Here is a 19,717-nt window from a genome sequence, read left to right on the forward strand (position 1 = left end):
GAGGAACCCTCCCATTTCTGCTACGGAAATGACTGAAGAAACTTTTACCACCAGTGATGAAAGTTATCTGGGCTTTTGAGGTGCTTTATCTTGCAGCTCCTGCTGCTTTCCAAGATACTCAGGTATAAAGAGGGCCACACAAATACAAAGTGGTGTGTCCTGACTCTCCCAGCTGCTTGGTGACAACAATGGGAGAAGCTGGTGGATGCCTGGTGCTTTCAGCTAAACCGAGTTGCTCTGGCTGCTGCAGTGTTTCCATGACACAGAAAAATACCCCCAAAAGCAGAAAAATATTAAAGGAGGCCTCACCTTTTCACAGGGAACAAAATCTATTAAGCGGGAGTGGGTAACACTCTGCTTTGCTTTAAATGGGAATTTATGCAGGACATTTATTCATCTGAAGTGCTGCATGGGCAGTATGCTATGAAAAGCAGAAAGTGTTTGTATTGCAAGCTTCAAATACTGTAAACCCTTTTCCTCTTTGCAGACAATGACAACATCATGACAAATTTTTAAGACATCATGGCAGCTATTTGCAGCACAGGTCCTTTTTTGGCTAAGGCAGAATAATTTCACCTGGAAGTTGTACACACGAAAACCATTTTGTCTTGGAAATCTTTATTGCATCACTGTAACAAATTCAAATATGAAGCAACACTTTTAAGTGAAGTGTGTACCTCTAGCAGCTCAGCAATACAATGTAGCTTTTTGAAACTACTTTTATTAAACTGAGTATATGGCTTTTGATTGGCAGTTTTAAGGTTAGGATGTGATTAAAAGCGCTACTTGAAAAGATGCTATTATTTACAGTTTTTAGAGAACTTTAAAAATTTTTAAGTTGTTTAAGCATGTAAAATGAGTTATGCCTCTGTATTGACTCTGCAAATTGGTGATTCTACAAAGGGTTAATGATTCAGTGTCAAAAAGAAAAAAATTTAAAGTCTCTCTTTCCAGTCTTGAAAATTGCAAAAGCAATTACTTTGTGGAAGCTGGAAGTAACAGGAGGAGACTACAATTGCCCTAAGAACTGGGTATGAATACAGTGATTTATACCTAAGGAACAACCAAAGTATGCTAGGGTAACAGACAGGTAGGTAAGGGGTCTGAAATAATAAATGCAAAGTGCATGTTCATATTGGCATTCTTTTTCTTCCAGACTTTTAGCACCAACAAGGCTGAGTGGATACCTAAGGATGACTGAAAACTCTGCTGGTGGGTGAGGTAATTAGAATCACAGCACTGCTTTGATTGCAAAAGACCTTTCAGATTCCCTCAGCACAGAGCATTTCAAATAAATTCTCACAAGAAAGTGCTTTATGGTGACTACTGGAAACAGGAACATGCAGAGGTTCTCTGACCTACCCCACACCTCTTACTGCTGGCCACAGGTAAGGCAGAGCAGCTTCCTCCTCTACCACTCCCCTCTGCCTTGTGCAGGAAGAAGTTAAAGTTGTTCTCACAGCTCTTGCCTACATCTCTGCATAACTGAACTTGAGATGTGAGTACTGAAATAGCATGCTCTAAAATATTTGCTTATGGTGGTCCTGTTGATAATTTGAAGACATATTTCAACACATGGATAGATCAATGAAGAAGAAACCTCGATGCAAAAAGAATTTAAAATTGCTCTGTAAATTCTTAAATGTAAAAGGCACTAAAATTTTCTAGACTATTAAGATCATTCTACTATTTGAAAGTAATACAGTATTGTGGATATGCCTGAATGTCATTAAATATGACAAACACTGTGGGATTAAACTCGTTATTAACCACACTGTCAAACAGGTCAGTAGGATCTGCTTGGCTCCTTGCTGGTGGAGCCTTCAGTCCTGCTCTCCCAGCACAGTACTGCCCAGTCAGGACCCGAGCCAAGTACATGTGCTTCCTGCCATTCACATCTGGAACAGAATAAATATCCTGGGCAGAGTAACTTGCATGGACAGCAAAGTAGGTTCCATCTCCAATGGCTGCAGCTGTTAGGTAGGAAAAACAACATTTTCAAATACAGTTAAGTGTTCTTATTCTCTTCAGAATCTCTAAAACTCCTTTTTTTTTAACTCTGAAGAATCTATAAATGTGGTTAGAGTTCAAACACAAAATTCTAGTACTAATCCTTTGTGTCAGAATCAAATATGAACCCACATAGATAGCAGATAAGTATCAACACTCAGGTTTTGACTTCTCTTTCCTATGGAGAAAAAGGCTCCTCTGTTTAACATAGTTTAGCCTGCAATCCATCAAACTGCAATTCTTCAGAGACTTTTGGACTTATGACTATATAAGTGTAATTATAGTTTTCTAGTCACACTTCTCAGCAAGTCAGAGAAATCACATGTCTTTGTTCAAGACAAATTTCTTTTTTCTGACATTGGTAAAAAGCTGTTCAGACCAAACAGGTCCTTCCTATCTGGCTGCCCTGATCTTTGGATACTTTTGCTTGGCTACTCAGCCTGACAGAAGGCAAGTGTGCCTTCCCAATCATAAATCATAGCTGAGATGAAAAGGTGGATGTCAACACCCACAAACAGAGAGAGGACACGGGGATCTAGGGCTCTTGCTTCCTGAGTAAATCCAATCTCCTGACACTACCAAAGAGTAAGAAAACAAAGCTACATCTCCTCTGACCATGTTTTAAAAAGAAGTGGTGGCTGCATTTCCTACCTGTGCACAACCTGATATATTTTGTGTATGCTGGGCTTCATTTATTAAAGAAAATCTCAGAGTTAGTACCTCCACAGGATCCAGACAGAGAAAGGTCTTTGGATCCAGACCACACTGAAGTACCAACTAGATATGAGTTAAGCTGCCCAGCTCTCTCAAGATCAAATCAGCCCTAGGCATGTACAACTCTGTCTTAAGGAAGAAAACATTAAGAACAAAAATTAAGGATTTCTGAAGTGAGGTTACATGGCCACTAAAATCAACTGGCACCTCAATTCAGTCCACGTTCCACTTCTTTGGATCCTGTCCTTCATCTTTGAGTGCTGCCAAATAATACACATAACAAGACTGTACTAGAAGTGGACAGAACAAACTTTGAGCTACTGCATAATATCTTTATGTTAAATATTTAAGTTGTCTCTAACAACTATTAAAGGCTACGAATTAACTAATGGATCTCACAGATTTTGTAAGCATAAAATTGGTACAGATGTGGGATCTTAAACTGTCCTAATCTTTGGAGGCAACAGGAGAAGGATTTGCACTTCTACTTTGCTACCTGTCTTTGTCTAAGAGGAGAGGAGATAGCATCAGCTAGTGGCTGTTACACCAGCTAAGGATATTGAATAGTGTTCCTTGCTCCTTTCTCCAGGTAAATGACACAAAACAATTCCCAGAAGCTGCCCAGGCTTCATTTCAGAGCAGGGGAACTCTTTTTGATATCCTTTACCGGGTGGCATCCAGCAACAAGTGCTTAACTGAACAGAATAATTCCTCTGTCCATATAGATTAATCTCAGGAGTTGTTTATTATTGTGTTCTGTAATTTCATTCAGTTTTCATGTTGTGCTGACAGCACTATAACAGTGACACCCTGCAGCACTCATACAGGCCTTGGAAATTAACTGATTTGGATAATGACTCACCATTCTTTCCAGCATATCCACGATTAAATCCATAGGAGTTGATAAAACTCAATGAGGATGCAGCTGTCCCATGAAATAGCAACCTCTCATTATTTTGATTTTTGTTCTTTTCACAGATAGATTTTTTTTTTAATTGGTATGTCTGCCAGAGGAGGCGATTTTGTATCCTTTCAATCTGCAAAATTACAAAATTAACTATATTTATATGAGGGGAAAATGGGTAAGGGATGAATATTTATCATGGCAGAAAAGCATTAAAATGAAATCAAACTGAAAGAATTAGAGCAATTTTCACCATGTCCTGGTAGCACGAGGTTTGGGTAGAGGGACTGAATATGTAAGCATCCTGAAAAATCACAAACCAAAGCAGCTCCTAAGAGAGTTTCAAGCTCAGTAATTTTGGGTATCCATTTGTCTTGCCTAGTGTACCAGGTACCCAGCAGTCATGGTAGCTGTGCACTGTCATTTCTAGGAACAGGCTGCTGTACCACTGCTAGAGGCAATGATGGAAGATGTCTTCTATACATCCTCATCATCTTTACTGATGATTTTCTCACTAAAGGACAGAGTGTAGCAATAGCATTAGGTTAAGTTTCTCCTCTAGATCTAAGCTTGCAAGTCAAAATTGCTTCCTGTAATGTGTAGTTTAGCAACCCACAAGAAATGACTCTATAAAAATCACTTGGTGGGAGGATGGATGTTGCTGGCTCCCTATGCCAACAATGTGAATATAGCTTAAGGGAAAGCAGTGTCTCCAACAAAGTATAATCTTAAAGACACCTCTGCAACAGCTTTGCATTTTTAACAGAGAAAGACATGATGTCATAGACTTGATTTTTTTTTTCTGTAATACATTAATATTTTGCTCTCTTTGTGTGTTTTCGTGACCATGCTCATTGAAGCTTGTGATGGAAGAAAATTTTTTAAGCACGTTATCCTCACTCCTAATTTGATTGTATTTTCTACTGTTTATCTCTTCTCTTGTTTCAGAACAATTCCATCTTCTTCCTGGCAATTAAATCTCTGTGCATTGTGTTGCAGACTTCTAAATAAGCAGGATCAAATACTGACACTGGTTAAAACTGACAGGCAGGCCTGAAAGGCTCTGGGATGACAGGGGAGAAGTTGTAAATTAGTCCAAAGCTTTATATCAGTCTGCAAGGACTTTGTATTTTTCTTTGTATTCTGAATGCATTTGCTCATGCCTCCATTTCAATATAGAATTTCCTAATTGGAAATACCATATTAGCTAGAGAGTACCACATGAATTGAACAAAGAGTCAGCCTGAAGACTGATGGTCACTGGTTTTGCACCATTACATGTCAGAAATGGCAGAATAGCTCTTAGGAAACTTGCTCTGATTTATATTCACCCTGTGCAGTGCTGGGGAGACTGACACACAAAGGGTGTATTGGGTTGCAGACACCTCATAAGCACATATTTAGGGAGTATATTGTTTCTTGCCCAAGCATTGACATTTTCCCCTCTCCCCACCCCATATGGTATCACCTTCTCTATGTTAAAATTCCTACATGTTGTCTTGAACATCTTCTCAACTGTTGTGTATTCAGGATGTGATGGCTTGAGCTCCACCACTTTGACCTGTTCATTCTGCATGTCTGTCCACTCCTTAGGCAGCTCTATTGACAGCACATCTGCAAAACAGAGGTTGCATTATTGACAGACAACTAGCTCAGCTCCATAGGCACATCTTACAAACCACAGAGAGGACCAAGAGGACAACACCTTCTGCAATACCTCATTCAACAAGTGCTCTTGCTCTTCCAAACATCACTGGTTCTGTAATACAGTGTAAAGGCTTTAAATTTTGTCTAATTATCCCCATACCAATATCTAACAAAATCAAGCTTTAAAACTCCAGAAGAATTTTATGTATTCTTCATACACCACTTCCTTTGTCAGATTTAAGCATGAAATCTATGCTCACCAGTCACATATATGCAGACAATATTTGCACTTAAAACTGATGTTCTGATTTCACTCATACTTCCCACTGATTATGAAACTCAAAACTCCTGGCTGAGGAAAAAAAAAAAGAAAAAGGGAAAAAAGCTAAGGAATACCTTACTTCTTTGGGATACCTGAGCTTGCATTTATCCAAATCATCATTCAAGAATAATTATTCAAGTTGTTTTTTTTTTTTAACAAAAATGTTATTTACCTTCATCCTTTGTCACACGTTGAAGGATTTTAATTTTTCCTTGGTCATCAGTAGCCCTTAGAGTCTTCATATTCACCTTGTAGTTCTTATTTTTAATTCTGACATTCAGATTTGGCTTTTTATCCATTCTGGCAGACTCCAGCTGCATATTTGTCAGTTTATCAAAAGCAACAAAGCTATCATTCCTTCCTAGATACCTCCATTCTACCAGGTTATAAAGCAGTTCTGCCTTGGATTGCTCTTCTTCAGTAGATTTAATTTTTTGGACCATTTCTTGAACTTTTCGAGAAACAGAACAGACATCCCTGCTAATACCAGAAATTGTAATTTGAGGGGGAGAAAGCTTATTGAAAACCTCAATGGTGACTTGATTTCTTCTCTGGAGATCATCCAAAATAGCAAACTGCGTCTCATCAAAATTTTCAATTGCCTCATCTGAAATAGTGTTTTCAAACTGCTCCTTTAAAATTAAATCCTTTATCCAGGACTCAGCTGCATCCACTTTTTCTTGGCTTTCTCCACAAATTTGAAATGTGACTAAATGAACTTTCTTCTCCAAAATCATGGACTTTTTCTTCTCAGAAGATTGTTTTTTGCCCCAAAAAAATGCTGTGGATAAACACATCCAATTTTAGTTGTAAATAAAATAACTTCAGTTTTATTTGCCCATGCACACAGAAAACAACTTACACTTAAACATAGATATCCATGATTCTGATTCTGTTGTGGAAGAATCTGAATTTTCTCTTTTCTTCATGCTTTCATAAAAGTCCCTGAGCATATTTGTCTGGAAGATCACTATCTTAATTGTCTGTAAATGCTGTACTGATTTTTGTCTTGCAAATTCCACGACAGCATCCAACATTTCATCAGCTACCTTGGCTGAACTCAGTCCTGCTTGACCTAAACAAAAGGCACATATCAGTGAACAGTTTTTGTGCAAGTCTACTGTTACCCATATTAAGTTTGTCTGTTTCTGAACTGCCCCCATCACACATTGCTTTCCCAAGAAAACACAAACCTGTTCCAATAGCTGGGAAGGCAACAGATTTGTATGTCCTTTGTTCACACTCATGAAGCACTTTGGAGACCTGACTCTTCACCTGGTTATCAGTAATCAAATGGATGATTTTACTGCACAACAGGTTCCCACCCTGTGTTGTAATAAAGCCACTTTGGTGCTTCCCAGCTGGAAGAGAGAAGATAAAGGAGGAGACATAATATTTACAAAGTGGCAATCTCTTTTGGTAGTATTTTCTGTTATACTGGTAGTACAAGAGAAGTGGAAAAAGTGGAAAGAAATCCACTGTGAGCTATTTTATTGTGGGTTTACTTGATTCTGGTTTTCTTTTTAAATAATCTGCAGAGTTTCTTTGAGAAATTAATTCAAGTAAATGTGTGTTTTCTAATTTCCTGAGACCTCTGCTATAAAGTATTTTCCTATTAAGGACAATATAAGAATTTATGATGACTTTGAATACATCTCACTTCTACTTAAAAGCATGCCAAATTAATTGATATGTGAAAACCTCTCTTAGGCAACTTATTCCTTAAAAGCCTGAATTCTTATACTGCAGCAGAGCTGAGTGGCTAAAATAATATCATTAAGATTATGACCAATTGATTTAAGAACAATATGGAATTTTTAAAAAGATGTTTGTGATTTCTCAGAACACTCATGTTTGCTTACAAAATGGAGTCATATTGTGAGGATGAATGGACTGATGAGCACAGAGTTCCAGACCACCTCACAGATCACAAAGGTAATGACTGTAAGATGCTCTGCAAGCACTGAGATCAGACTGATAAATTTACTTTGACAAAAACCTTTATCTGCCAGGTGATTTTCTTCTGACTCTCAGGATTTTCTGAAGAATATTTTGTACATGAAGGTAAAATGTAATTTGGAACACTGTAATGGGGTTGTAGGTTCCTGCCAACATTATAATTTCTATGTTTTGTCCATTCCAACAAAAAAAGTAAAAACTGCACTGGCACTAGGAGATTTATTTTAAGTTGAGGGTAAGGAGTATTTCATAGTAGTATGTTGATAAGGCCTTGCTCTGTGGTGGAGTTTCCTTGGGAAATGAGCAGGGTGCAGCACTGACTGGGAATGCAGGCATGAGCATATTTACCAAACAAGTTGGAGCCAAGGCTTTTATCTTGTCCCCTACAGAGTAGTTTGGAAATCAGAAAGACATAAAAACAGCTCTTTGAAATGAAAGAACAAGAAAATAAGAATCAGTATAATAGTTCTAAGAACAGAGACATTTGCCTGATTTGAAGTTAATGATAAATGTGTTTGTACAAATGTTCCTACAGAGCCAAAGGCTGGGAAAAAAATCCAGGAAACTCCATCTTGAAAATCAGTTTCCAGATTCAGAGCAGGCACATTTAGGTTATGCATCTAAAATGTCCCTTTCTGTGCTTGCAGACACCAACCACAACGAGCTCCAATTTTACTGCTCTGCTGGTCTGGCAGAATGCAGACTATGGAAGAACTTATGATCAGGGTTGTCCTGATTTCAGCTGGGATAGAGCTAGTTTTTCTCTTAGTAGCCACTTCAGGGCTGTGTTTTGGATCCAGTATGAGAATAAAGTGTGTAAACACAGATGTTTTAGTTATTGATAAACAACTATGAAAAGAAAAATTCTCCAGGTAATATGTCAAAACAAGAAGGGGACTTTTCAAAGCTCCTAAAAGTGAAAGCTGTATTATTCAGATAAAACAATTATGTCAGAGTAGAGAATTATAAAGCAACTTTAAGTTTCCAGTGAGAATGAACACAACAAAAAAAGAATTATCAAAAAAATAATAGGCTTTAACATACCATATTGAGCACATTCATTTGCTACCTGGGGACCAGCAGCATCCATAATTGCTTTGAAGACCCCTTAAATCACACAAGAAAAGCACACACATTCATTAAGTCTCCACAATTATCTCTACTCAAAACTCTACCCAACTTCTGTACCCTACAAATACCCTAAATTGCTTTATGACAAGATACCACAAAGTTCAAAACTGTGACAGTTTCCCTAAGTACTGTCCATGACACACAGCTTTGGCTGCAGAGAGAATGTTTCCTTCACTGCTGGTTAGAAGTCATTAAAAACTCCTATTTCATTGTTTCACTCACCAAACCCATATGTCTCTCACCAAACTCTCCAATGGCGTTGAACTGGTATCATTTGGTATCTTGCATGCTTATAATTCACTATAATTAGTGAAAACCCTCTGCTTCTTATAGGGTAATTTTCTTAACCAGAGCTTTGTCTTCCAGTGAAATATTTTAGGATATGAGCATATTTTTAGAATTATACTTAGTCTAAAAATTCCATTTAAACACTTACGGTTTTAAGCAAGAAAAATATGGTCAGAAGCCTTCTGTTTGAAAATTAAATCAAATATTCAGGACATGTAAAAAACCTGTTTAAGATCTATTTCCCGGCTAATCATAACTCTTTATGAAAATAACTCATGTGAAAAATCCTTCATAAAAGTTTCCCTTGTGGACAATTCTTTTCTGTACCCCCTTCTAAAAATTAGCCCAGATTTATTGCTAAAGAACTACATATTCAATATATTACCTGCTTTGGCATCAAATGTTGAATTTGCTATGTTTACAATAATCTCTGTATCCTCCTTGGTAATATCTCCACTAAGTACTTGCAGTGTGATGGAACCAATCTTCATTTCATGAGCTCCCAACAGGTCAGTAGAAACAGGACTGATGAAACCTGCATGGGAAAGAAAAATACATTAAATCACTTCTCCTTTAGTTTGGAGTGTTATTCTCTTCCACTGATTGAAACTCCTTATCCTTTTAAGGAATATGCTCTAGATCAGTTTGATGGATGTAGAGTGTCTCTGTTTTTCTCTTTATTCCATTTCTGAAAGCTGAGAGGTACAGTATTCTTCCTGTTTGTGCTATGGAAGTGAAACCATTTCTATTCCTGTAAATTTATGCAATATGAATTCAGAAAATGGCTTCAGGTTTATCTGATCTGACCAGCTCTGTAACAGTTTCCTGAATTAATTCTTACAAGAAATGGAGCATCCAACTTAAGTGTTGCCAGTAACGGAGATCAGATCACATCCCTTTTGTAAGTTATTTCATACTTACCTTCATGGATACAAAACTATTCCTTTCTTGTAGTCTAAACTTATCTAACCTAACTCGTATTTTATCTGCCCACTCTTCATCTCTTTGATACTCAGCAACTGAGGAGGAAGAGCTTTATATCCTTACAAATAAGCATCTGCCCTTGTTGAAGTACACACATGTTTTGGCTATTGTGTCCCACTGTTGTCAAGTAATAAATGGAAAGGAAATTATCCACTCTTTATATATAAATATATATTTGTAGGAGACTAAAGCTACAGAAATACATGTTATTTATGGCTGGTTTGGCCAAGTGATTGCAAATTCTTATATCCTTTAAGCAGGATAAACTACTGCGTCTCCTATCAGAACACCCTTTTTGTTTTGATAAGACCGGCCTCACTAAGAGTTCAGCATGCCCTCAACAAAAGAAATTCCTCCCTAAGAATTTTACAAATGACATTTAAGAATGCAAGTCCATTAGGAGGACAAAAAATGCCCTGTGCCCTGATGACATTTCTTTTGTTTCCTGATACACATAAAACCATGTCACAGCATTTACATTCTGTCCCACCTCCACACAACTTACTTGGCTGTGCTGCTGCAGCAGTGCCACTTTCACCTGCCCTACGTGCTAGTTCAGTGGTAAAAGCCTAAGAAGAGAAAAAAAGTATTCAAGATAGTATTTCACAGTATGTACACTGAATGTTTCTGTAATTAACATTAACAGTCTTGTAGCCTCTTGCTGAGACACCTCACACATTTTATAGTCATATTTAATTGTTAATAACAGCAGAAGGCCCAGTGTGGACAGTGTGATAAGAGATAGCTCTGCATTGCTAGAACTCCTCTGGCCAAAGATGAGGAAGCATCTAAAGCATCTTCACAGTGCCAACAGCAAGGCCAATTTTGTCTGCAGCTTCTGCTTGCTGAGAGTTTATATTTCAGAGACACTGGAAAGACATCCCACTGTTGCTGGCCCATAGCAGTAAGAAAGTGCCAAATGATTCCCTTAGAAAGCAGTATAAGTAAAACAGATTATTATAGTGTAACTAGAGCAGTATGTTACAAAGACAGATTTGTCCTGAGAAGAACTACCTGAATGCTATCAAGATCTTGTGGTAGCAAGAGAAAATGAACTTCCTGGAGATTCTTCAGAGTGTGACTACTACTGAACTTGAATACCACATCAAACATTAATTTAGAAACAAGGATTTTAGGAAATCCAAATCCTCCAGTCCCAATAGCTGGGAAAGTGATTGTTTTCAGTCCAAGTTCTTCAGTTTTCTTCAAGCAGAAATTGATTGCATCTTCTAGTTCCTGTAAAACACAGCAAAGGTACGTTTTATCTAAAGGCATAATTTATTATTAGTTCCAAAGAAACCAGTATGATAAGCAGCTCTGAGTGCATCAAGACATCTTTAAGGTTACTCCAATGGAAGAGAATGGAGTCAAGTCATCTAAATTAACTATATTTAAACCTGAAATTTCAGGCCACATCCCAAACAAATATATAGCTGGGGTGGATTTGGGGTTAATAATTAATATATACCTTCTCTGTCTGTCCTCCACCCCACTTGGGTATTATGGCATGAAAGATAGACTTGCAGGCCATAGCATATCCACTGGTGCAGACCACACTCCCAGGACCTGAGTTCTGACTTTGTTTCTTGGTGTCAAACTCAAGTTTGAGAGCTGGCCCAGCTCTTTCCAGCACGGCTTTGCAAAGAGGCCCCTCGCCAAAGAGCAGATCTGTGCCAACGCTGTTGACAACAACATCCGTCTGCAACAAGATTACAATGAAAACAGCTACAGCTAGAATTCCAACAAAAAAATGCACCAAGATTAGAAGCCCTACCAATGCAACACACAGCAAAAGAAACAAGATGCCAGTGGATACCCAAAACAGCAGCCCAGACAGGTACCTATTTCCCCTAATATCCACCCAAGACAGTTACTTTTACAAAGTACTTTAGTATTTCCCCTTTAAGAAAAAAAACCCCAACTCTTTTACTTGTTGGCCTTGGATCTAGGAAACAAACAAGATTTAGCTGGGAATTGAAACATCCTGAAATTCACAGCTGCCCTCTAGAAATGGCTTCAGTAACAGATCTCAACCTACACTCAAGTTTTGCAAGCTTGCATCCTTGTTTAGCTAGCACACAGCTGGTTTTCCTTATGTTGCAAGTACTTGTAAAACCTACTGTCTGTCCTTTTTCATTTAAACTGAGAGATCTTACCATTAAGTTAGAAAGCAGTCAGAAAAGTAAAGACTTACCACAGCTTCCTGAATATTCTTCTTCTCCACTCGGATGCAAAGTCCTTCATTTGTTGTAATCATCTTCAGATCCCCTTTTCTATTCTCCTTCTGGCTTTTGTTCGGCGTCGGCCATTTTGGGGAGAATGATTTAGCTGAAAATACTTTTTTTACTGTCTCACTCAGAACCTGAACAATTTCTTCTGAATTACTCACAAGATGGATCTCCTTCAAGTTTCTGTCCTCTATGAGTTCTTCCAAGGTCTCCCTAATGGAGGACACAATTGAATCTGCGCAGATCTGTGGTGGAAAGCCATAAATCCCTCCACTTATAGGAGGCAGAGCTATGGAACGATGATTGTATATATCAGCTAGTTGTAGACATTTTTTCACTGTCTTCTTCAACAACCACATGCACTTTGGTGATTCCCTCTCGCTCCACCTGGGCCCGACAGCGTGGATGACGTTCTTGCAGGGCAGTTTCCCGGCGCGCGTCATCACTGCGCCACCAGGCTGGAAATCCCCCAGTCTCCTCACCACCTCATCACACTCCTCCTGCAGGGCTGGCCCAGCTGCTCTTGACAGCGCCTCAGCCAGGCCACCAATGTGTTTTAGTTTTTCATTAGATGCATTCACCACAACATCAACAGGGTAGTCACACAAGTCACCTCTATACACTCCTACCATAATTCCACCTGGCAGGTTTTTTTCATAGTAGACTTTTCTTTTCACTTTATTACCAGCTTTTCCACCCTTCTGTTCTTCTTCTTCTTCTTCCTTAATCCTAATGAAACAGTTATATTTCTGCTTTGCTTCTAAAATACATAAATCTTTCCTGTCGGTGAAGAACTCCTTTGCCCCTGGTTTATCAATTGGCACATTTTTTGAGTAAAGGGATGAGACAGTTTTTTCAAACATGGTGAATGCTTCTAGCACTTCTGCTTTTGGTCCCCTCAGAGAAATACACGGTGTCTTGGTGTCAAAACATAATGTCACACCTTTCTTCTTCAATTCTTTACAAATGCCAGACTTCTCATTCTCTACAAACTGCACTATTACCGCTGATTTAGCTGGGATTACTTCTTCAATGATTTTGTTTCGATCTACAAAAGCATTAAGTCTCTGATAAACCCCTGTTACAGCCTTAGAAAAGCCAGCAATAATAATTTTATTTTCTTTTCCAACAGACTCCCAAGTGGTGACGATTTCTTGGGAAGAATTATATGTCTTGAGCAAGGAGAGAAGAAGATTGCTCCACTGATCCTTTTTAGTAACTTCACCATCCCCCACATTGATGCACTTGCTTTCTAAACCTGTTTTTATTTGCTTTTCTGCTTCTAGAAGATCTTTGTGAGCATCTCCATATAGCAACACAGTATCATCCTGAAGTTCATAAAAAGCAATAATTTTTTCCCTAATGAATAATATATCTGATGTTTTCTTATTATCTACACACTGTAGATAGTGGAAAACATGGGGGTCAGTGGTAACTGATGTACATGGCATACTCAATACCTTTTCCAGTAACTCAGCTTTGACTTTATATACTTCTGCAGGTAATCCACACAACTGAACAGTCCTTTTTTTGTCATCATAAGAGAGCTTTAGGCATGGATATTCCTTCTGAATATTCTCTTCTAACCCAGCATTGTGCAGCACAGCATACTTCCCTGGGATCACTGACACAGAAATTTCTATGCTCTGTTTTTCCCTTTCACTTTGCTTCATGCATTCCCTCACTTCTTTCTCTGCACTGTCCACTGCTGCTCTGTTGCCTGCAATCACCACCATCTCCTCAGAAGTATCAGTTATGATCAGAGCAACATCTTTTGACAACCTTTTCTTCACATCTTCCCAACCTGATGAATTGACTTTACATTTTATAGCTATGTAACGTGCCATGATACGCGAGAACTCAGTGGAAGCATCTTGCTGCCATGTCTTGAGCAACTTAATCATTGGCTTTTTCTGCTTGCAGAGAGATGGTGATGGGCACAGCATAACTTTTGGGTTTGCACAGTCTGCTTGGGGCCATTTGAGCTCAGAATGGCAAACTGCCATTTCCTGGTTTATGTCCTGGGTCAGATTGGCATGCCTTTGTAAAAACTGCCATACATACGGGTCAAGTGGCACCCCAATGGGGTCTGGCATCTTGAAAGCTGGTCTTTCTTCTCCATAGAGAGCTGTTCCCAGGGAGTGGTAATATGGATGCACAGGAATCAGTGTCTGGTCCAGTAAATGTTTCTTTTTCAAGACCGTGGTTACATCTGAAAGTCAGTGCACAAATGTACAAACAAACATAGATCATTAACTTTAAATCAGGCAAATGTCTCTGTTTTAGAATTATTACATTGATTTTCCTTTTCTTTCATTTCAAAGAACTATTTTTATGTCTTTCTGATTTCCAAACAACTCTGCAGGGGACAAGATAGAAGCCTTGGCTCCAGCTTGTTTGGTAAATATGCTCATGCCTGCATTCCCATGCAGAGCTACACCCTGCTCATTTCCCAAGGAAACTCCACCACAGAGCAAGGCCTTATCAATATACTACTATGAAGTACTCCTTACCCTCAACTTAAAATAAATCTCCTAGTGCCAGCACATTTTTACTTTTTTTTTTTTCCATTTTTGTTGGAATGGACAAAGCAAAGAAATTATAATGTTGGCAGGAGCTTAAAACTCCATTACAATGATCCAAATTGTGTTTTACCTTCATGTACAAAATATTCTTCAGAAAATCCTGAGAATCAGAAGAAAATCACCTGGCAGATAAAGCTTTTTGTCAAAGTAAATTTACTAAGCCAGGAGTCTCCTCAAAGATATTTACCAGAAGTTGCACTGGCACAAAAACTGGATAGTGATTCGAGGAACACAAGAAATAGTAACAAGATTTTTCTTTAGCTCCGTTCTTTCCTGATAATGAAGATATTTGACTTCATTAGCTTGAAATGAGGATATTGGACCTTATTTAGTTTCTGAAAGTTAACTGTGTTACTGACACTAAGTCATTGACTTAGTGACATTGATTCTGCTCTGTCCCTTTACCTGTAAGTACCATTAATTTTACATTGCATATACAAACCTCTGCAAATGGGGAAAGAACACCAGTGAGAAAAACCCATGGACAAGGCAGATATTAAAATAAATCTCTGGTAACAAAAACCAAAACAAACAACCCCCCTTCCCCCCCAATAGATACTGAAGCCCTAGACATGCAGCAGTATTTCTACATCCAGAGCACTTCCTAGGAACTGGACAATGTACACTGACTTCAGTAACAGAAAGCCAGGCTTCTCCTTATGCCCATATTTTCAGTAACTTCCTGGCAGGTTATCTGCCTGTGAGTACCTTGGTCAGGCAAAGGACAGAATTACCTTTGTGGTCACAGAATGTAATGATGGCTGAGTTCTCCTCAGGGAAGAGCTGGACATCTGCCACGGGCCCCCCTCCGTTCCGTGTGCTCTCAAAGTACACTGTGAGGTAGTCTGAGGAAATGCTCTCTGGTAGGTTTTCAGCCTTGATGCTCTGTGTTGATTCTAGAAGCCAGGCAGTCATGTTGAATTCTCTGACTCTCTTGTGCTGTGAACATTTTTCGACAAGTTCCTTAGTATCTGTGAACAGAAGAGCAGTAAGAACTGACCGTGTTTTCCTGTGTCATTATCAGCACTGGCTATCACTTTAGGCAGAGAAATGAGCAGAGTCTACTCCCTGTATTTGGAACAAAACTGACTCTGGTGCCAAATAACTCTGTATTGTAAAGAAACAGGAACAGCACACAAGCATGTCACTCTCTGTTATTCACTACCACTATGTCTCTGTTCCCATCTCATCCATTTTCTTTTTCCAGTGTAACATTTGGATCACAGGCACTTTTTTGGGGCTGCATATAATGACATTTTTTTTGAGAGATTGCAATCCAGGTGTTTTTTTAAAAACAGTCTGGATCTCTAATGGGAGGGGAATCGAGCTCTGAAAGCTATTACTCGTTCTTATACATGGAAATTAATAATGGTGTCATCCTGTCTTACCAATATTTTTTAAAAAGGTTGCTACAGCAACATTTATTTCAGGTATCAGTTCAATAGTAAAGTCAGCATCTACAGTCAGGCCACTGATGTTCTCCAACAGCATCTCTAAGCACTTTGGACTGCATCTCTCTATGTTCTCAAATACCACCGAAGGTGAGGCCTCTGCAGAGTCAACCTCCTCCTGGAGTTCACTGTTTGGAACAAGACTCTCTGCTTTCTTCAAGGCTTTTGTATCATCTGCAGCAGAAAGATAAGGCACATAAAATGTTGGTAGGCATTTCCTGGAATGAACAGATTCTTCTTACCCTTTCTCTCTTTTCCTTTCCCAAGAAAAGAGATTGTTAACCAAACATACAGGGTACCACTGAACATTCTGAGATCCAAAACAGCCCAGATGCAATATTTGGCAGGGCTGCAGGCAGCTTTTTTGGTGGCACAAAAGCAGACCAATGTCACTGATATGTCTCTGGTCAGAGACTAAACAAAACTAAAATCCATTGAGGTAACAGACCACAGCTGCTCAGATGTCAGTAAGGGTTGGCAGAGACCTTGCAGCCTCTACAGCTGTTTCTCACCCTGTGCAGGCAAAACAAGCCTGAACATAGCTCAGGACATCCACAGGCACCACAGGTAGCTTTGTGTGACTTGGTGTAAAGCCTCCTGATGACCACTGTGCCCTGTCATCAGTGCAGCATGACAGAGCTGGAGGGCCCGTGTGCACAAAGGGCTCACAGGGATGCAACAACATCTTGCAAATAGAAAATATATCAGAGGTGCCCACTGAGTATCCCAGAAGTCCAGGGTCTGCCAGGGGCAAGCACGTCACCAGCTTTGCAAAGAGATGAGGGCAGAGGTGAATGACCAACAGGCTGGCTCTGCCTGCTCACTGAGGTACAAAAACTACTGATACCAAACCCATAACATCTCCAAAAGACAGCTGCCTTTCAAGGCCTACCACCACCACCACCAAGAAGAAAACTAAAGAAATAAGAAGCAACAATTCTTCTGATGCTAATTACTAATTTCTAGACCAATGAAGGAGTAATTTCCTCCACTCTGTCCAATGAAGAAAATACCAAAAAGCCAAAACTGAAAGCGAGGCTGACTCAAGGAAGCAACTGAGAGCAGGATCTGAAGATTTCCAGATTCCTTTCTAGTATAACTACAAAATAGATGACAACTTAGAGAACTAGAGGCCATGTGTAGAGAAAAGCACCAACACTTTTGTTTTCTGAAGATTCAGCACATACAGTGATGGATAACATTTTACCTTTTGTTTGAAGGCTGCTCATAGCATCCAAAGCCTAAAATAAAATGAAAGCCAAACATCAGTGACATCAGTGACAAACATCAGATTAGACACTCTCACCACTATTTCAAAGCTCTGGTTAATTTTTTATTCACCTTTGTGGGAACTGATTTTTCTTCAAATGTTTGCTCTTTAGTAGCTCGTGCTGCTTCAGACTCTGTGACAAACAACCTCAGTTTTCCTTCTCCTTCCAAATGCAACTGATGAGACTGTCTCCTAAGAACTCGTTCCTTGACTAAATAAAAGCAAAAAAGCCCTGTGAAATTCTGAACGGAAACACAGCTTTACACTGCACGGCACTTTACCATCATTATGACACTGTTGCAGTTTAAGAATGGTATTCTGCAATTTACTGTTTCCACTGAAAGGAGCCAGACCTCGCCGCTAGGTAGTGAGCTCTCCCCGCCGTGGCAGGATGGAGAGGAGAACTGAAGGCACAAAAACGTTAAACATTACAGGACGAGATGAGAACAATAAACTACAAACAAACAGCAACGAAGTAAGAAAAATGAGCAGGAACGACATCAGTACTGATAACAGAGTGTACACGACAGGTGAACGACTCACGGGCTGCTGCTCACCCCACAACGCACTCGGCAAAAGCCGGAAAACATCCCTCCCTTCCCGTTCCGTGCTCCGCCGCACGGCTCAGGGGTGATCGCATTTCCCCAGGGAGCTGGCTGTGCCCTCCCGGCTCCTGGAAAAGTTAACCTCAGCCGGAACAAGGATATACAGTCCTGAGAAATGAAAGAGCTTTAAACTCATAATGCTGACGCAGAATGCACGAGGCTTTCTTCCTTAAAAAAAAAAAAAAAAAAAAAAAAAAAAAAAAAAAAAAGAAAGGAAGAATAGCAGAGGACATTACTCCCGCGAAAAACTGCCAGAGATGCAAAACTCGGTCTGTCACGGTTCCATGGTGGTACCCGGAGAGGCCCGGTACCGGCCCCCCCAGGCCTTGAAAATCCTCTTCCAGACAGTGCCGAAATGGCTTGGGGCTGTATGTCCTGAACTTACCAGCAGGGAGAGCCAGCAACTGGGAAGCATGCTAAGGCAAGAAAAGGAAACATTGTACATAGGTCTCTGTGTGTTTCTGCACATACGCGCATGTCGATACATTTAACTCAACTGCAACTAAATCCTCTACCGGTTTCCTGCAAGTTCATAAAAATATGATGTCACATATTTAATATATATCTGTAACTAATCTAATTGTTAGATTAATATAAGATTTATTATTCCCAGTGCAGTTTAGAGAATATTACTGCACATCAAGATGAGTATGCATGTATATATTCCTCCTAGGATATATTTATTCACTTACAGCCTTTATGCCAAACACAAACCAGAGGCTAATGCTAAGCACCAAATCTAGGCATATATATAAGTAAATATCACATTCTGAGTTAGAAAGGACCCACAAAGACCGACTCCAACTTTTGGACCTGCGCAGGACATCCGCAAGAATCACACCAAGTTTACATACTGTCTATTCTATACTGCACAGGAGGGGGTGTATACGACATATTATATACTACAGATACTGCACATTACGTACCAGAAGGGATATAGTATTACATGCAACAATCTTTTTTAACTTGCAGAAAGTTTAGACTTGCGATTTACGACCCCAACACCCCCGCAGGGCGCCCACACGCTAATCCCGTGCCCTGCCCTCGCCGGGTCCCCTCTCCCGGTCCGCCTCGGCCCGGCCGCTCACCCTCGGGCCGGGCGAAGCAGACGAGGATGGTGCCGCTGTCGCTCCCGGTCCGCAGCTCGCACTCGCCGCCGCCCGAGCGCTTCTGGCTCTGGAAGTAGCAGAGCAGCTTCTTCCTGAGCGAGGGCGGCGGCTCGGCGGGGCCCCAGTCCCCCCGCACCAGCAGCGGGAAGGAGCACGGCCGCTGCCCCTCCATGGCTGCCCGGCTGCTCCTCTCCAGTCGCTTTCGCTTTCGATTCCCCGCGCACCAGGGCGCGCCTTTTCCGGCAATCACGAGCCTTTCGCTTCTCCTCTGCCGCCTCTCGAGGTAGCCCTGCCCCGGGCCTCCTCCTCGGCCCCCCCCCGACACAGCTTCACACCAGCGCCCTTAACCCTCCTGTCCCCCTGGAACACCCAAAGCACCCCCTCGCTTTATCAATGCCCTGCTTGCTCCTCTGCCGGGGGCTGGCAGCCGCTCTCGCTGCTGTCCCAGGAGTTCTTCCACCCGCTCTGCAAGAGGACGATCCTCGCACAGAGTCGAGGCATTTGATTCAT

General features: G+C 40.3%; 1 protein-coding gene across 1 annotated transcript; it reads right to left on the bottom strand.

The window, feature by feature from the left end:
• Positions 1 to 601: 601 nt before the first annotated feature.
• Positions 602 to 19,379, bottom strand: LOC131085538 (protein mono-ADP-ribosyltransferase PARP14-like). Its single transcript, XM_058027865.1, has 17 exons — positions 19,187 to 19,379; positions 17,565 to 17,704; positions 17,431 to 17,464; positions 16,161 to 16,397; positions 15,507 to 15,743; positions 12,154 to 14,399; positions 11,428 to 11,658; positions 10,974 to 11,195; positions 10,465 to 10,528; positions 9,361 to 9,510; positions 8,601 to 8,663; positions 6,791 to 6,958; positions 6,460 to 6,672; positions 5,770 to 6,378; positions 5,097 to 5,242; positions 3,587 to 3,761; positions 602 to 1,973 (listed from the first exon to the last, which is right to left on the bottom strand). The coding sequence occupies exons 1-17, from the start codon at positions 19,377 to 19,379 to the stop codon at positions 1,687 to 1,689; spliced, it is 5,415 nt and encodes a 1,804-aa protein (XP_057883848.1). The 3' UTR covers positions 602 to 1,686.
• Between the last annotated feature and the right edge of the window lie 338 nt (positions 19,380 to 19,717).

The sequence above is a fragment of the Melospiza georgiana genome, chromosome 7 (assembly GCF_028018845.1).
Source record: "Melospiza georgiana isolate bMelGeo1 chromosome 7, bMelGeo1.pri, whole genome shotgun sequence".
In the NCBI taxonomy this organism is placed as follows: Eukaryota; Metazoa; Chordata; class Aves; order Passeriformes; family Passerellidae; genus Melospiza; species Melospiza georgiana.

Coding starts and splice junctions, on each gene's coding strand:
- LOC131085538 (XM_058027865.1), bottom strand. CDS start 19,379: ATGGAGGGGCAGCGGCCGTGCTCCTTCCCGCTGCTGGTGCGGGGGGAC. Junction 11,659..12,153: donor AGAATATTCAGGAAGCTGTG/GTAAGTCTTTAC, acceptor ATCTTGTTGCAG/ACGGATGTTGTTGTCAACAG. Junction 10,529..10,973: donor AAGATCTTGATAGCATTCAG/GTAGTTCTTCTC, acceptor TTCTCTTCTTAG/GCTTTTACCACTGAACTAGC.